The 17,112-nt window shown below is 51.8% G+C and overlaps 1 protein-coding gene across 1 annotated transcript in view; it reads left to right on the top strand.

Annotated features, from left to right (window-relative positions):
* Positions 1 to 7,118: 7,118 nt before the first annotated feature.
* The window catches only part of LOC147709939 (uncharacterized), a 187,699-nt gene continuing 177,705 nt past the window's right edge, over positions 7,119 to 17,112 (top strand). Inside the window, exon 1 of the mRNA XM_086928350.1 lies at positions 7,119 to 7,291. Within this exon, the coding sequence (XP_086784476.1) occupies positions 7,202 to 7,291 (90 nt within the window). The 5' untranslated portion in view covers positions 7,119 to 7,201. The remainder of the gene's footprint in view (positions 7,292 to 17,112) is intronic.

Genomic DNA, 17,112 nt, shown 5'->3' with positions numbered 1-17,112 from the left:
TCTGTATCTTAGCAGAAAGCTATTTCCCAGAGAAGTCAACTACTCCGTTGTCGAAAAGGAAGCACTCGCTATCAAGTGGGCCGTGGAAAGCCTTCGCTACTACCTTGACGGTAGAGAATTCATTTTGTATACTGATCACGCTCCCCTTGAATGGATGGCTCGCAATAGAGGACACAATGACCGAGTGCTTCGTTGGTTTCTTTCACTCCAGCCTTTTCGTTTCCGAACACTACACCGGAAAGGCCTGGAACAAGGCAACGCAGACTATTTGTCCCGATATCCGCCACCTACCAGCCCTACAAGAAACACTCCTAGGGGAAGGGAATGTGAAGGGTTGGTCCCTACACCAAGGGCACAATGGAGCGCTACGGACTCTTACCCCTCCGGAACTACTCCTCTCTCTGTCTTCCCACAGGCTCCACCGATAACTCCGAATCGGGACAGGTTGGAAACGTCCCTCCATGATCCCGGAAGTTGGGTCACTAGCGAAGGACCGGAAGTGAACCTGCCTAACCCCGGAAGTCCTTCGACCGGATACAGGCAAGAGAGTAGAAAAGCCGGCGATCCAAACGACTCGGGGTTCCCAACGGCGAGCTCGTGGCAGGAGTTAGCAGACCCCGGAGAACCAGCTGCAGAAGGACCGAAAGACCGGAAAGAAGAAGCAGACGAGGAAGACGTTTGGTGTGAGGACTGGTGGCGTCCTCAGGAGGTGGCTGGAGAGCGGCCGTAACTCACAGGAGAGTTACGGCGGGGCATGTGAGTAACTCGTTACCATTTTCCCCTATTTCCACCGGTAGAGGTGTACATAGTGTAAATAGCGCCCTGAAGCACTTTTCACTGTATAAACGTGCACCAACTCTGTATAGTACTTCGCACTATTTTCCGTCTTGTTCACGCCTATGCTCACCCCTACCCTTTCTCCTCTCCCCGCAACCCCAACCCCATCACGTCCTATCCAATCCCTTCTACTCACGACCCAGGTGCTGGTGATAGAACTGAGAGAAGTTTTGTTACCTCTGAACTAACCGCCCTGTTTTCGTTCTCTTTTTCCTCCGAGGGACGCACCACTTCTACACGACGACGAAAAGACGACCACAGCCCAGCCGTAAACATCCCTACGGAACCCTCCCGGACCCCGGACACAACTCATCTCTACGACCCCGGACCCTTTCATTGCCCGACCTATATTTCGTTTGTGTGAACAATAAAGTTTTCGCTAATCATAGCGCACTTCATACGGCCTCCACGCCTGTTATTCCGGCCCGCCCTAAATCCCACTCCACAAGGTTGCTGAATAAAACACAGGGTTTAAAAATGACCAGATTAGACCCTAGATACTCCCAGAGACAACATCCAGGGATTATAACAACATACAGTGTAGGGAAACTCTGCCTAGAATGGCTAACTACATCCACACTGGCTGAAATTAAGCAACACTTGTCTTTATTAAAAGATGGTGCTGATTTGCGCGACTTCATTCTTGGACCACGCAAACAGCGTCAAAAGCGTTTCATAGCGACCAGTATCTATGCTGCTTACAACGAGGCTTGGAAAGTAAAGCAAATTGAAACTGCTGAAAAAATACGAGAAATTGATCGTATTAATTTGGAGACATCACTTTCTGTAGTGGACAATGGGTTAATGACTCTGTCTTCCAGAATATATTCTTTGGACAATATTGTATCCTCTGCCTTTGATGTGATAGACAGAGATTTGCTAATGTTACAACATGGCCAGTCTCAATTACGCTCTATTATAGAATTAGGCTGGACGCTGCAAAATCTTCGTTCAGGCTATGTGCCTTGGCGTTTAATCAACACAACGTCATTATTTTCTAGTTTTAACCTTACTGATAAACAGATCAGTTTGGCACAGAAAGGAGCAGACTATACAATCCTGAGCATCGAAAAACTCGAGAGATTATCATTGACAATGTCAGAGAGCCCTGTCATTGAATGGATAATACACGGAATTATCACAATTCCGATAAACAACTTTTCGATTTAAAAAGTGCCTTGAGTACATACCTGCTGGCCAGTATGAACAATTGGGTAAGGGATATGTAAAATCCGAATGGAAATTACCATACACTCATTCTTGCTATAGTGACAGCGACAAAAATGTATTTCTTAGTGGTGACAACTGTAAACACTCACTAAGCGGTATACTTTTGTGTCAGGGTATTAATTTACACGGAGCATGTGATGGAAATTCAAACAACCTTTCATGCCACCAGCTAGTCACACCTGCAACTCAGATAGAGCCCTTCTTTATGCAACTCGCAAACGGGAGTTACATTCTTAGAACGGATCACAGGTGCTGTGGCCTCGCGCCAGGGAAAAGTTATCTAGTACAAGTAACGTCCATGGTCAAATGTTGTATGCAAGCATTGTTTCCGAGCGGGCCTCCAGACATAGTGACTCCTCTCTGGCCTCGTCTGAATCTCTATTCTATACGAATTGATACATTAAGCAAAATGAAATCTGTGCTTTTACAGACAACAGTGCCTATAACGTCATCTAAAGAGACGTATGATCTTCTAGTCGCAAGGACGGCTACTGAAGTCCATGACCTTTTATCAACAAATTGCCCCGTGCATTTCGTAGAAATGTTCAGCCAACTCCTTAACATGTCTAGTGCAACAAGCATCCCAGGCATATTTAAGACAGTCTTTACGGGACTGCTAACACCCTTCCAGGCAATTTTGGGAATCTTTCCTAATTTTGTGCACTCCATCTTTGGCGGCATACCACTATTTTTTGGGACTCATCGCAGGGATTCTATTTTTGACCATCCTGCTACGTTATGGCAAGCCTCGGCTCAGACATAGCTCCCATGTGAATGGAAGAGACAATCCTAGCAATGCGCTACAGGGACAGGATAACTAACGTCCTCGGATTGGCCAGGCTAAGAGATCTAAACATGACCTGGTTCCTTTCATTCAGACCGATATGGCAAAATTGCATTTTACCTGTGCTACGGTGTATGCTTTGCGGCGAGGAATGCGTGTTGGACATCTGTCTTTCACTTCCATCAGCAGTACCAATGGACGTCGATACTTTGCTCAGTCCAATAACGGCTCACGCATTGTGTTGTCCCCAGCGGCTACCAATCCTGATGACGGCATTCGTGGAGACTCCTGTACTACAGCCAAGTGGTAACAGTGGAGCGAGTGACAAAAGCAACATCATCCAGGTACAACGTTCTGTGAGCATTGCTGGTCCTGCCTTCGATTACAGCAATCATTCTCACACCTGCCAAGTTACAGCGCTATCTAATTTGGTTGAACTATCACCTGATTTTGTAGACCAATTCTTTGCGAGCCTGTCTGATACGATGTTCTCACCCATAGAGAAACAATAACTTTTGAGAAGCTTTCCGACACACAGCGTTCCCATGAACTCTGAATTCGGCCTTCAGTTTTGATCAACAAAAACTGCCAGCAGCTTTGGAAATCTATTTTCTTTGAATTGGACAATTTTTCTAATATTGACCTTTTTTGGCACGAACAATTCTTTGCTTAACGTAAAAACTATTCTTAGAGAACAGAAGCTTCACACTTCTATTTCTAAACACATCTAGAGACATAACAACATAACACCAGCCTCTAGCACACATGTTATTACAATGCATTTTTATGTGATGATTTATCTCGCATTTCTTCTGTCAGAGATACTTCATGTGTAATTCTTTTGCATAATCGTTCATTGATTTCATATGCGATAATTTTTTGAATGATTACTATGCTTTAAAAAAAACGTACAGTACCTAAATTCCATGTATTACAAGTACGCCTATTTCGAATGCATTTATGTATTTTGGGGTGGGCAATGTTACACATGCATCTTATTGCTTAGTTTTAGTAATTTTGATGGACATGAAAACGTGGAGTGGGTGTTGCGTGCTTATCTAGGTTCCTGATCGATACTGTGACCTTATGCCCCTATTCGGCTATAAATCCATTTATTCCCTATATTGGCATAACCGTTCAAGTGCGATTTTCTGAAAAGTCATCTCTGGCCTCACACGAACAGAGCCACATTCCAGCATGACTCTCTGCTACTTCCTTTGCGACCAATTAGTGCAATGACAGAGCAGCAGTCACTATCTGATATTCCTAGATAACACTCCGAGTTCTTCAACAAGATAAAAACTTAGCAAACCTGGAAATCCCCGCTTGCTATGTTTTGATTAGTAATGGAACTCTAATGAGCAACTGATAACTGTCACTTCCTAGTGACATCTTTAATTGACGTCTTATGTCCAGCAAACTTGCGTCAAACCCGGCACCTGTCAGGTATAAATATTACCAACGTTGCCTTAAGCAATGGGAGAGATACGAGCTGCGAGTTTGTTGCCTGTTGCTGATGCCAGCTGCCTGCATGACCCTGTGTTGGTAAAAACTAGCACTCTGTCGCTGCAGCCTGCTATCCTGTGGTGGTGAAGCTGCTGATTACCATTATCGCCGCTACAGCGCGAACTATGGTGCAGTACGCTTGAGGAGCCGACCAGCCGTCCTCTGCGAAGACATCCAGCCCAGCTGCCCGCGGACGCTGTCACCCCTCCTTCCTCGACGCGCTGAGAGAAGCCGCTGCATTTCTCGTGCAGAGAAATCCAGCCACGGCGTTTCCGGTTTACCCTCGCGGGTGACTGGGATATCGAGAGAGACCCCTGAAGGAGATACCAATCCTCCATCATTCTATTCAGAGGTATGGTGTTGACTAAACCCTTAGACGAGAATTCTTGAAACAAACCTTGGCAAAACCAACTTAACTTAAGCTACTTACTTACTCCCCCTTCTCACGTGTTAGGCTTAGGTCAGGCACACTGGGGTAGGCTTAGTTAGAAGCACCAGTTGAGTATGTTAGCCTAATGTATATATGACTGTATATATGTTTTATTACTTTTAAACCATTGTATGGCTAAGAAACCATATCAATGCTTTTACAGTTCTATTTCGCAATACTTATCTTACTGTACGTACTTTTTATAATAACAGTTATTGCAATTGTGGCAATACATTTCTCTTGTATGAGAAGAAAGACTGTTCAATAAATGTTAACCCTTTATTGATAAACGCCTGTCTCTCTATTCTCTACATACTGTGAAAGTAAACTGCACTAGACTGACTGAGTGAAATCTATGTCTATTGTTTCACACGATCCTAGAGATTGACTCTTGATCTGAGGAGCAAAGTTGTCATGTTGCACGGTTGTTGGAAAACTGAATCCCTTCTTGTCTGTGCCAAGGAAGCTGATCACTCCCTATGCAGAGAAGAAAGTTTCCAGTGACCTCTGAGCTAGTTGGTAACACAACCCAATTAAGTTTAGCATAGTCAGTGGAGGCCTGGAATATCCGCAGTTCCACGTCGATACTACTGTTTATGTTATTCCAATGCGCAGGGCCTAGTGGGAAACTAGGAACTACACTACACTGTTTTCCTTCTCTTCCTTTCCCCTTATTGCATCATTGGGTTCTTTGCCAGCCCTGGCATGCACTATGTTGATTTTCAATTACAATCCAGATTCTGATAGCTTCCTTTATACAGTATGGCTGTTTGTTGCCCAGTTGCATCTGGAGCTGTTTATGGATGGACTCATATTGCTGTACTGAACAGGACATAAATCTACTGCAAAATTTTGTTGGACTTTGGATTAATTCTTACAATTTGGCATAAGGCAAATAGGGGAAAAAATGAAACAGTTTTACGCCATGTAGGAGGACATTCCGGTGAAATGTCTGTGAAGCGAGGTAAAGAACTGAAGTCCTCCGTCCCCCGCTACACTCTCCTCCAGGATGGGGATCATTGCGTCCCTGAATGCACTAACAATACCCCCATCTATTGCAGTATTATACCTCTTCTTGTATCTTATTTGCTTCTGTAACATGTACATTTGTTAGAAGTAATCAAGGGGAGAGCGAGGGATAGGGCTGGGGGTGCTTCCTGTTCCCTAAATAGATATTAGACTCAAACAATGTGGACGGACCCACTATGTGTTTTGTAAATTAATCACTGTATGTAGTATCTACATGGACCCATTAGGTGCTATTAAAAGACCCCTCATACACCAACCTAGTAGGTGTCATGCTTCATCATTGGGGTCCCAACCGGGCGGCCGAGTGCCCCCCGGTTGTGCTAGGATGCCTGATTACAGCGGTGCTGGTGTGGTGCGTAAGTGTGATGTGTTGTGGTATTTTTCAGTTAAAAATATCTCTGAGAATCCTTGGCTTTAATTTTAATGTTGGCTGCTCAGGATTTATTAAAAACTATAATAAGTGACGCAACTAGTCTGGAGTTATTACCATTAAGTTGGCTATGTGTGGCGGTCTACGTGTTTCAGCCCGTGAAAGATATTAAAAGGGCTTTCTTCAGGACCAGGTGGGTGCAAAGTGAGTGGCAAAGGTGAAGGATGCCACGTGAAACCTGTGCTGTACCTAAACACGCGCTAAGGTGTGTGGTAAAAAATGTCAACGTACTCACTGACACTTGAAAAATGAAAAATTCAATGATTTTAGAATGTTCGCAGATATTGAGGCTCTGGGGGCGAGGGAGCTCTTTCACAAGTCCGATTCGGATTGGAAGAGTCGTCCGCTTTCAAATCTGAATAGGTCCCCGGTGATCACGGTGGGTGCTTTTTCAAGTGTCAGTGAGTGCGCTGACATTTTTTACTACACACCTTACTACCATGTACATTTGTAACATTTTCCTTATGTAACGTAACTGGTCCTATTGTGAAGCGCCCTGACACCTTTAGGTAAAGTCTGCACTATATAGCATTGCAAACATAAATACATAAATTCGTAAATAAATAAGGGACCCATCCCCCACCCAAATTCTTTACTGTATGAAACCTTGGGAGCTCGGCCCCTGAACACCGGTCCTGGGGCCGCTTCACGGAGCTCCACCGTCCTTGACAAACACACAATTAATGATCCTGAAAGTGTGGGAAGTGAAGGGTTCGCCCTCACGCAGCATGGCGGCAGACGCTGACCCGGAGAGTGGTGGAAGTCAGCGTGTCAGTAGCTGAAGCGCATGCGCAGACCGGGACAGACTGTCAGCGAGCACCCTCGTCACACCATGCATCTCTAGGGCGCATGCGCAGCGTCCGGGTTACGGCCCCCTTGCGCATGCGCAGAGCGCAGCATGGCGCCCCGGTCTATGGCTGACAGTGACTCGAGCTGAGCCCAGCACCGACCCCCCATGCACCCGGGGCAGCCGAGGAGGGGCGCGGCCCCCGGGATCCGGGAGACTGCGGCGGAGCACGGAGGAGGCATGGCGGCCTACCCCCTGGTGAGAGGGCGGGGCGGGGCCACTGCACGCTGATGGGGGGGGGGCTGGACCACCTGACACTGATGGATGGGGGACTGGACCACCTGATACTGGGGGACTGGACCACCTCACACTGATTGGGGGAGCTGGACCACAGCACACTGTTGGGGGGGGGGCTGGACCACAGCACACTGATGGGGGGGCTGGACCACAGCATACTAATAGGGGGGTGCTGGACCACCTCACACTGATGGTGGGGGCTGGACCACCTCACACTGATGGGGGGGGCTGGACCACCTGATACTGGGGGACTGGACCACCTCACACTGATGGGGGGAGCTGGACCACAGCACACTGTTGGGGGGGCTGGACCACAGCACACTGATGGGGGGGCTGGACCACAGCATACTAATAGGGGGGTGCTGGACCACCTGACACTGATGGTGGGGGGGGGCTGGACCACCTGACACTGATGGGGGGCTGGACCACCTGACACTGATGGGGGGCTGGACCACCTGACACTGATTGGGGGGGGGGGCGCTGGACCACCTCACACTGATGGGGGGGGGGGACTGGACCACCTCACACTTATGGGGGGCTGGACCACCGCACACTGATGGGGGGGGTGGACCACCTCACACTGATGTGGGGGGGGGTGGACACCTCACACTGATGTGGGGGGTGGCTGGACCACCTTACACTGATGGGGGGGCTGGACCACAGCACACTGATGGGGGGGGACTGGACCACCTCACACTGATGTGGGGGACTGGACCGAAGCACACTGATGTGGGGGACTGGACCAAAGCACACTGATGGGTGGGGGGGCTGGACCACAGCACACTGACGGGGGGAGCTGGACCACAGCACACTGATGGCGGGGGGACTGGACCACAGCACACTGAAGGCAAGGGGACTGGACCACCTCACACTGATTGAGGGGGGGGGCTGGACCACCTCACACTGATGTGGGGGACTGGTCCACCTCACACTGATGTGGGGGACTGGTCCACCTCGCACTGATGTGGGGGACTGGAACACAGCACACGGATGTGGGGGACTGGAACACAGCACACTGATGGGGGGGGGGCTGGAACACAGCACACTGATGGGGGGGGGCTGGAACACAGCACACTGATGGGTGGGGGGGCTGGAACACAGCACACTGATGGGTGGGGGGGCTGGAACACAGCACACTGAGGGGGGGGGCTGGACCACAGCACACTGATGGGGGGGCTGGACCACAGCACACTGATGGGGGGGGGCTGGACCACAGCACACTGATGGGTGGGGCTGGACCACAGCACACTGATGGGTGGGGCTGGACCACAGCACACTGATGGGTGGGGCTGGACCACAGCACACTGATGGGTGGGGCTGGACCACAGCACACTGATGGGGGGGGGGCTGGACCACAGCACACTAATGGGGGGGGGCTGGACCACCTCACACTGATGGGGGGGGGGACTAGTCCACCTCACACTGATGTGGGGGAGGACTGGACCACCTCACACTGATGTGGGGGACTGGAACACAGCACACTGATGGGGGGGGCTGGACCACAGCACACTGATGTGGGGGCTGGACCACAGCACACCGAAGGGGGGGCTGGACCACATCACACTGATAGGGGGGGCTGGACCACAGCACACTGATAGGGGGGGCTGGACCACAGCACACTGATGGGGTGGGGGGCTGGACCACAGCACACTGATGGGGTGGGGGGCTGGACCACAGCACACTGATGGGGTGGGGGGCTGGACCACAGCACACTGATGGGGTGGGGGGCTGGACCACCTCACACTGATGGGGGTGGCTGGACCACCTCACACTGATGGGGGGGGGGACTGGACCACCTCACACTGATTGGGGGGACTGGACCACCTCACACTGATTGGGGGGACTGGACCACCTCACACTGATTGGGGGGACTGGACCACCTCACACTGATGGGGGGGCTGGACCACCTCACACTGATGGGGGGGGGGGTTGGACCACTTCACACTGATGGGCGGGGGACTGGGCCACCTCACACTGATGAGGGGGGACTGGACCACCTCACACTGATGGGGGGGCTGGGCTACCTCACACTGATGAGGGGGGACTGGACCACCTCACACTGATGAGGGGGGGCTGGGCCACCTCACACTGATGAGGGGGGACTGGACCACCTCACACTGATGGGGGGGCTGCGCCACCTCACACTGATGGGGGACTGGACCACCTCACACTGATGGGGGGGAGGCTGGACCACCTCACACTGATGGGGGGGAGGCTGGACCACCTCACACTGATGGGGGAGAGGCTGGATCACCTCACACTGATGGGGGGAGGCTGGACCACCTCACACTGATGGGGGAGAGGCTGGATCACCTCACACTGATGGGGGGAGGGTGGACAACCTCACACTGATGGGGGGGACTGGACCACCTCACACTTATGGGGGGGACTGGACCACCTCACACTGATGGGGGGAGGGGGGGCTGGACCACCTCACACTGATGGGGGGGGGGGGTTGGACCACTTCACCCTGATGGGCGGGGGACTGGGCCACCTCACACTGATGAGGGTGGACTGGACCACCTCACACTGATGGGGGGGCTGGGCCACCTCACACTGATGAGGGGGGACTGGACCACCTCACACTGATGGGGGGGCTGGGCCACCTCACACTGATGGGGGGCTGGACCACCTCACACTGATGGGGGGGAGGCTGGACCACCTCACACTGATGGGGGAGAGGCTGGATCACCTCACACTGATGGGGGAGAGGCTGGATCACCTCACACTGATGGGGGGAGGGTGGACCACCTCACACTGATGGGGGGGACTGGACCACCTCACACTTATGGGGGGGACTGGACCACCTCACACTTATGGGGGGGCTGGACCACCGCACACTGAGGGGGGGGGGCTGGACCACCTCACACTGATGGAGGGGGGGCTGGACCACCTCACACTGATGTTGATGACCTTCCGTAGTTGGGGTGCGATGGCTGCGTCTGCTTTGTTGAATACGTGGTGTGGGCACGGGTCTGACGGCGATCCTGAGTGCATGAAATTCATGACCTTGCGTGTCTCGTCGTCGTTGACGTTGGACCAGGAGGTCAGGCGGATGGCGCTGGTGGTGTTCGCAGCGGAGGTTGAGTCTGGCGTAGTCGGGCGGTTGTGGTGTTGAAGCTGTCGTGGATATCAGCGATCTTGTGGTGGAAGATGATGGCCAGCGAGTTGCACAGTTCTTGTGAGGGCGTGATGTCGTTGGCGCTGGAGTTGGAGAGTTTCTTTACGATGCTGAAGAGCTCTTTGCTGTCGTGTGTGTTGTTATCCAAGCGATCTTTGAAGGAGGATCTCTTGGCTAATCTGATGAGGTGGTGATGTCTGCGGGTGGCGTCCTTGTGGGCAGCGAGGTTGTCCAGTGTGTGTTCGTGGAGCCATATTTTCTCCAGTTTCCGGCATGCGCGTTTGGAGGTCTGGAGCTCGTTGGTGAACCAGGTGACTGTCTTGCTGGCGTGGCTGTTGGAGAGTTTCTTGAGCGGGGCGAGGGTGTTGGCGCAGTCGTCGATCCACTGTCTGAGGTTGCGGGCTGCGGCGTCTGGGTTGGTGGGGTCGGTGGGTGGGTTCTGGTCGAGGGTGGTGATCAGCCGGGGTGGGGAGCCGGACTACTATACACTGCCCACTGCAGGGGCATGTAAATTGGATTGGCCTCTTCCATCGAGACATTTACTTAGGGATATGGCTCGAGGAAACAGGCCGATCCACTTCTTATTTTAAGGCCCAACAATGCTCTGCTTTGACTTGGACATTTTATAAATTGTCTGGGTGCCCAGATTTAAGAGCTCTAATGAAGGTGGTCACGAGCAAGCTAATGCTGTCAATGACCTACAGTGCTCTCGTCTTTCAATGCATTTGTGATCCTGCTACCCCTTCACACTGTAGGGGGTGAGGGGGCTGAACCACTTCATACTGCAGGGGGTGAGGAGGCTGAACCACTTTATACTGCAGGGGTGGGGGTGCTGAACCACTTTATACTGCAGGGGGTGAGGGGGCTGAACCTCTTTATACTGCAGGGGGTGAGGGGGCTGAACCACTTTATACTGCAGGGGGTGAGGGGCTGAACCACTTTATACTGCAGGGGGTGAGGAGGCTGAACCACTTTATACTGCAGGGGGTGAGGGGGCTGATCCACTTTATACTACAGGGGGTGAGGGGGCTAATCCACTTTATACTCCAGGGGGTGAGGGGGCTGAACCACTTCATACTGTGGGGGTGATGGGGCTGAACTACTTTACACTGCAGGGGGTGCGAAGGCTGGAACACAGCAAGGGCTCCGTAATGGAGTATTAGATGAGGAGTGCATCAATGCACACTGCAGGGGGTGAGGGGGCTGAACCACTGCACACTGCAGGGGGTGAGGGGCTGAACCACGTCACACTACAGGGGGTTAGCGGGCTTGTAATCACTCAGTGGCCATTCAAAGGTGTAGTAATGAGAAAAGGGAGGACTCCGTCCTGCTAGTGTTTTTTTTATTAGGGAGTTTAATCTCAGATGGAAAGGTAAAAAATCAAAACTTTCACAGAACAGTCCGCAAACAAGGTAGGTAGTCTTTCTCTGCACACGTCTCTCCTTGGACGCAACTGGGCTAGGTTCCTTCTCCCCTCCTCCCAATGGCCGTTGCGGGGGCTTGGCGCTATGCATTGCGTTTTCCTCAATAAATGGAAAATAAACAATATTAGGAGAAGGGCTAAGGGATTCCAGTATAGACCTCCACCTACACACCCAAGTGGCTATGTGCTCTAAAGGTGCTTCAGGGCATGCAGTGCTCTGGCATTGCTTTACAGCTCCCAATTGAAAAATACCAGAAGAGTGGTACTCGCCTCTGGCCACGGCCCTCCTGGGTCGTGGCAGAAGGAGTCCAGAATCCTTTTCTCTCTCCTGATGGTTGGACCGGTAAGTGTTGCCGCTGGGCTGACCCCTGCAGTCAGCCCCTGCCTCCTTGCTCCTGGGCTCCTCTCTCCTGGGCTCCTCTCTCCTAGGCTCCTCTCCTAGTGGTCCTGTCCCTGTTGACCGCGCGTCTTCCTCCAAAAGCACCTCTCCCTTCGCCAGTGCGTCTCTCTCTCTCTCTGTCAGCGTTCTGCGCTCTTCCTGCTTTGAGTGCAGTGGCGCTCACATGATCAGCGTTCCGCACTGCTTACACGGTTACTGACTCGCCCTCCTGATGCGTGATGGCGGCCATCTTGGGTGTCGCGGTCGCGGGACTACACTGCCCCTCCGTCGAGTACGGACGATCGGCCATATCGAGACTGTACGCCGGGATAGGAAATCCATGTTCCTTTGGTGCTTGCCAGGGAGATGTAGGGTCTGAAAGGAAAAGGGTTGAAGAGACAAAAACCATCGAAGAATCTTTGGATTGGTGTCTTTATTAGAGGCCAGCCAAGTTAGGGGGACATGGCCTGTTAACAAAAAGAATGTACGACCCAGCAGGTAATACTGGAGTGCCTCCATGGCCCACTTGATAGCTAGGCATTCTTTTTCCACAGTGGTATAATGTGTCTCCCTGGGAAACCGTTTTCTACTGAGGTATATGAGATGCCCATGGGTATCTGGCTGGGACAATACTGCCCCTATCCCCTTGTTTGATGCATCTGTCTGCAAGACGAAAAGTTTTCGAAGTCTGGGCGCATTAAAACCGTGCAGTATACAAAAGGGATTTCAGGGTATGTAGCTGTTTTCTTGTGCTTCTGTCCACTCTATCTTATTGTCAGGGTGTTGTTGGGCTAACAAGTCAGGAAGAGGATTGGCTATATCTCCAAACCGGGGTTTAAATCGTCGGTAATATCTCACCAACCCAAGGAATGCCTTTATCTCCTTCTTAGTGCTAGGCTGTGGTATGTTCTGTATCGCTTCTAACTTGTGTTGCGGACGTATCATTCCGGCTCGGATGGTATAACCCAGATACTCTATTTGGTTGGTTGCTAACGTGATTTTCTTGGGATTGAGTGTAAGCCCTGCCTGGTAGGAACAAAGCAGAGAAAACCTGGTTCAGGTGCAATATATGGGTGTTCCAGTCTGGGCTGTAGAAGACTATGTCTTCTAGGTACGCCACAGCGTATGGTTGGTGGTGTTTTAAAAGGACGTCCATTAGCCTTTGAAAGGTGGCGGGGCACCGTGGAGACAAAAGGGCATTACATTAAAACGATATAACCCGGAAGGTGTTGAGAAGGCGGTTTTTTTCTTTGGCATCAGGGTTGAGAGGTATCTGCCAGTACCCCTTAGTTAGATCAATAGTGGACATCACCGTTGGCCCCCCCCCCCCAGACGTTCTACCAGCTCATCTAGACGGGGCATGGGGTAACTGTTGAACTTGGAGTGGGCATTTAGTTGACGAAAATACACGCAAAAGCGAAGGCTACCGTCCGGTTTGGGTACAAGGACTACCGGGGAGCACCATTCCCTTTGGGAGGGCTCAATAATACCTGTTCGCAGTATGATTTCTACCTCCTGCTGTATAGCCAGTCGTCTGGTTGCAGGAATTCTACAGGGTTTGAGTTTTACTACTTTCCCACTTCTGTTTTGATATTGAGTTGTACTAGGTAGGTACGGCAATGCATACTAGAACACAGCCCTGGATAGTGGTCTAAGAGGTCGTACAGCTGATGTTGTTGAAACGTTAGGTTGTCGCCAACATTTGGTCTCTCTGGTGTACTCTTCGATATAGCTGGGAAAGTGATTTCTAGGGGTTTTGTGAGGTGACATGTTTGATTGCAACCCCAGTCAGGGAAACTGGGTCCTCCCACTTTTTTTTAGCAGGCTAATGTGATATATTTGGTCATCCTTTCCTTTATGGGGAATGGATACCCTATAGGTGACAGGGATCACTTTTTCCTGTACTGTATAGGTTCCTGTTAGATTTGGGGGTCTCTGGTTGGGGCAGGTATGTACTTGCGACAAGCAGGGACCCTCTCCTCTAAGTCAGGGCAAATGACTACTCCCACGGAATAACCCCTGCTCACCCTCAAGGTAGTGTGGCGTAAGCAGTCAAGGCTAATCTATGGAGCATATATGGTTAAGCATCTATACAACACATCCAATAAACTGCTAACCCCCCACACAGAGACTCAAGAGTGTATGTTCTGTAAAAATATATCCTTTATATAGAACTTTCAAGCAGGATTTCAATACAGACTTACGATTTTGCAGGATTCCAGTTACTTTTGATATGCCACAGATCTTATTATGCAATGTTCGTTCTTGGAAAGGGTTAAATATCCTCACAGCCCCTTCTTTGACGTTCAGGTACTGTCCTTAGGGGCCCGGTACAATGATTTCCCAAGTCAGGGCCTCCTAGAACGCTCTGGTGCGCTCCGTACGATTATCAGCCACGGCCCTACTGACTCTCACGCATTCCACGTGAGTCGCGTACACCAACAGCAATGTTAAATGGAGGTACGAGCCGTACCAGACTTGTGCGGCTCGTACTGAGGTATGCTTTCAGCGTATGGGGCAGGTTCAACAATGAGCGTGGTGCGGGTCGTTGGGTGTCAGCGTACTTAGCTGGGGCACAGGTTGAGGCGCTCTGGACACGGTACCTTAGTCTTTGTAGGGGGAGTTCGTGGCGGACAGATGCAGGGCCAGCCTCCTTATGTCGTGGTGTCTCCTTGGGCGGCAGCTTCAGCTCGAGGCTTTACAGATGCAGCGTAGTTAACGATGCGTTGTGAAGGGGGCAGGCGAACCCGCAGCGTACGCTTGGACCCTGGAGGGGGAGTGGCTGCAGGCGATGCGGGTGGCGGTACAGGACGCTACGTACCCGCTGCTCTACGCCCCACAGCGATTCCTCTAAACAGCTGCGGGGTGAATTTCTCAGTGCACGAACCAAGGGGAGCACAATCCGCATCAGAGTCCGTCTTTACTGTGCAGCCTACGACGCGGAGATCAGAGGGCGGCAATGTTCGGACCGGACAGGTCCCTTTTTACTGTGCGAGCTACTGCTCAGAACATGTGCAGTCACGGTGCTGGTACCAGCGAGGGGCTGGTCTTCACTTTGTAGCTGGCGACACGATCAGGCCAAAGTCACGATGCTCAGGGGACACAGAGGCACAGCTTGGTAGAGAGCGCAGCGAGGAAGCACGACGCTCTCAGCTCTCCTTTACTCGGCGGGGCAAGGTCAAGCAGCACACGCCAGCAGCAGCTTCCTTCAGGGGAGGGGGAGTGCCCAATGTTCCTGGGGCGCAGTTCAGAGGCAAGTTCACCAGCAATTCCTTGGAGATCTCTGTTGAAGTTTGGCACAAGTTAAAATAAAAGTAAAGTCTCTGTAGTCTTTGTCCTTCTCTCCTTCTGCAGCAAGGCACCCGCCACAGGCCAGTCTCTCATGATTAGAGACAGTAGTCCTCCTTGTAGCTTTCCCAGGTCCTTCTTGTAGGAGAGTAGGGTCTGCAATCCTATGATCACCCGGACTTTTTGCTTTTGTTTCACTGGTTTACGACTTTCTCGGGCTGTGGCCTGCCAATCAGACCCACAGCCTAGCTGTTCTCTCACTAAATTGCTGTGTGTACCCTAGGTGCATTACCCAATTGGAACTGGGCCACCCTGTCAGACCCTGTAACTCAGGGCATCGGTGTACCCAGGGCCTACCAGGAGCTGAAGCATGTATTATGCCACCCCTGGATGGCCATCTAAATCTGACACAACTGGCTGCACGACAGCTGGGGCAACGTGGCGTACTCGCCCGTTGCTGTAGGTATAGTATCCCTATACCTAACCTTAAAATGGACACCCGAGTTCCTATCAGTCACTCCTATGGCAGGCCTTGACAATCCTGAAGGCAGAGTGCATGGAACCGTGTGAATTGGGCTCTGGCATGAGCCGAGCCCGGTTGCAGCTTGCGGAACCAAGACCCAATGGCTGTTCCATGATAACGCGTATCATATCGGTAACTTCGGTATCGCGTTATCAAGACATGTCGAGTAAGGTGTCATACGAATCGGGATGCTGCCCCCTCACCAATTCTGGCGACGAGGTTAGCATTCCGCCCTTCTAGAGGGACACGACATGTACGTAACTGTGAACCCCGGTTAAAGTTAACTGAAGCCTCGGCTCTACAAAATGGACGCTGCCACCCACAGACACGAGTCTGACCTCCTGCTGCTGGGAGTCCTTCCAGCGAGGAGAGCTTGGACAAAGGGTTTCCTGTCAAGGGCGGTGTTCGCACCGTCCCAGACAGGGTTTGTGTATTCTGGGTAGGTAGGGCTTTGCAAGAAGGTGACTGCGGAGTGGCACCCCGGTGCTCACTACGCATCTGCCGGCTAGAACCAGTTCCAGGGGCGCGCAGCCCCTGACCTGGGGAAAGTCCAGCAGGTGGACAGGGGTGTAACTACCACCCTTCCTGGTCCCACCCCTAGGGCAGGACCTAGTCATGTACCCACCCCTTTCTTTAGGATAAAGGCCGGAGCAGGGACCCTTCCAAATTAGATCATCTTTGAATCAAGAACTACTTTCTACGAAAGGACATTCGAGACTCTTCTCAAGATTTCTGCCTTGTGGCTAAGGAGTAGTCACCCTGCATCCGCAGGCACCATCTAAGAACTCTGCGGTTTGCTGCAAGTCCGTTTTCCGGAATCCGACGACCCAGCTCGACGAGAACCGGCTTCCCTGGCACCTCTGACCTCTACCCACATCGTCAGCTCAGCTGAGATCTGTGGGTGCGACGAGACCTCGAGGGACCGGCCATCATCAAAACCTGCACGCTTTCTTAATCCAGCACGACCACCGAAGGAATCCTCTGGTGAGTGCTCTGGGGTCCGAGAAGCCCCGACCCTGAGCCGCTCCAGCACCGAAGTGCAGCCTCC

The sequence above is a fragment of the Lissotriton vulgaris genome, chromosome 6 (genome assembly GCF_964263255.1).
Source record: "Lissotriton vulgaris chromosome 6, aLisVul1.2, whole genome shotgun sequence".
NCBI lineage: Eukaryota > Metazoa > Chordata > Amphibia > Caudata > Salamandridae > Lissotriton > Lissotriton vulgaris.
The sequence above is the reverse complement of the archived record's forward strand: the minus strand, read 5'-3'. Positions and strand labels throughout refer to the sequence as shown.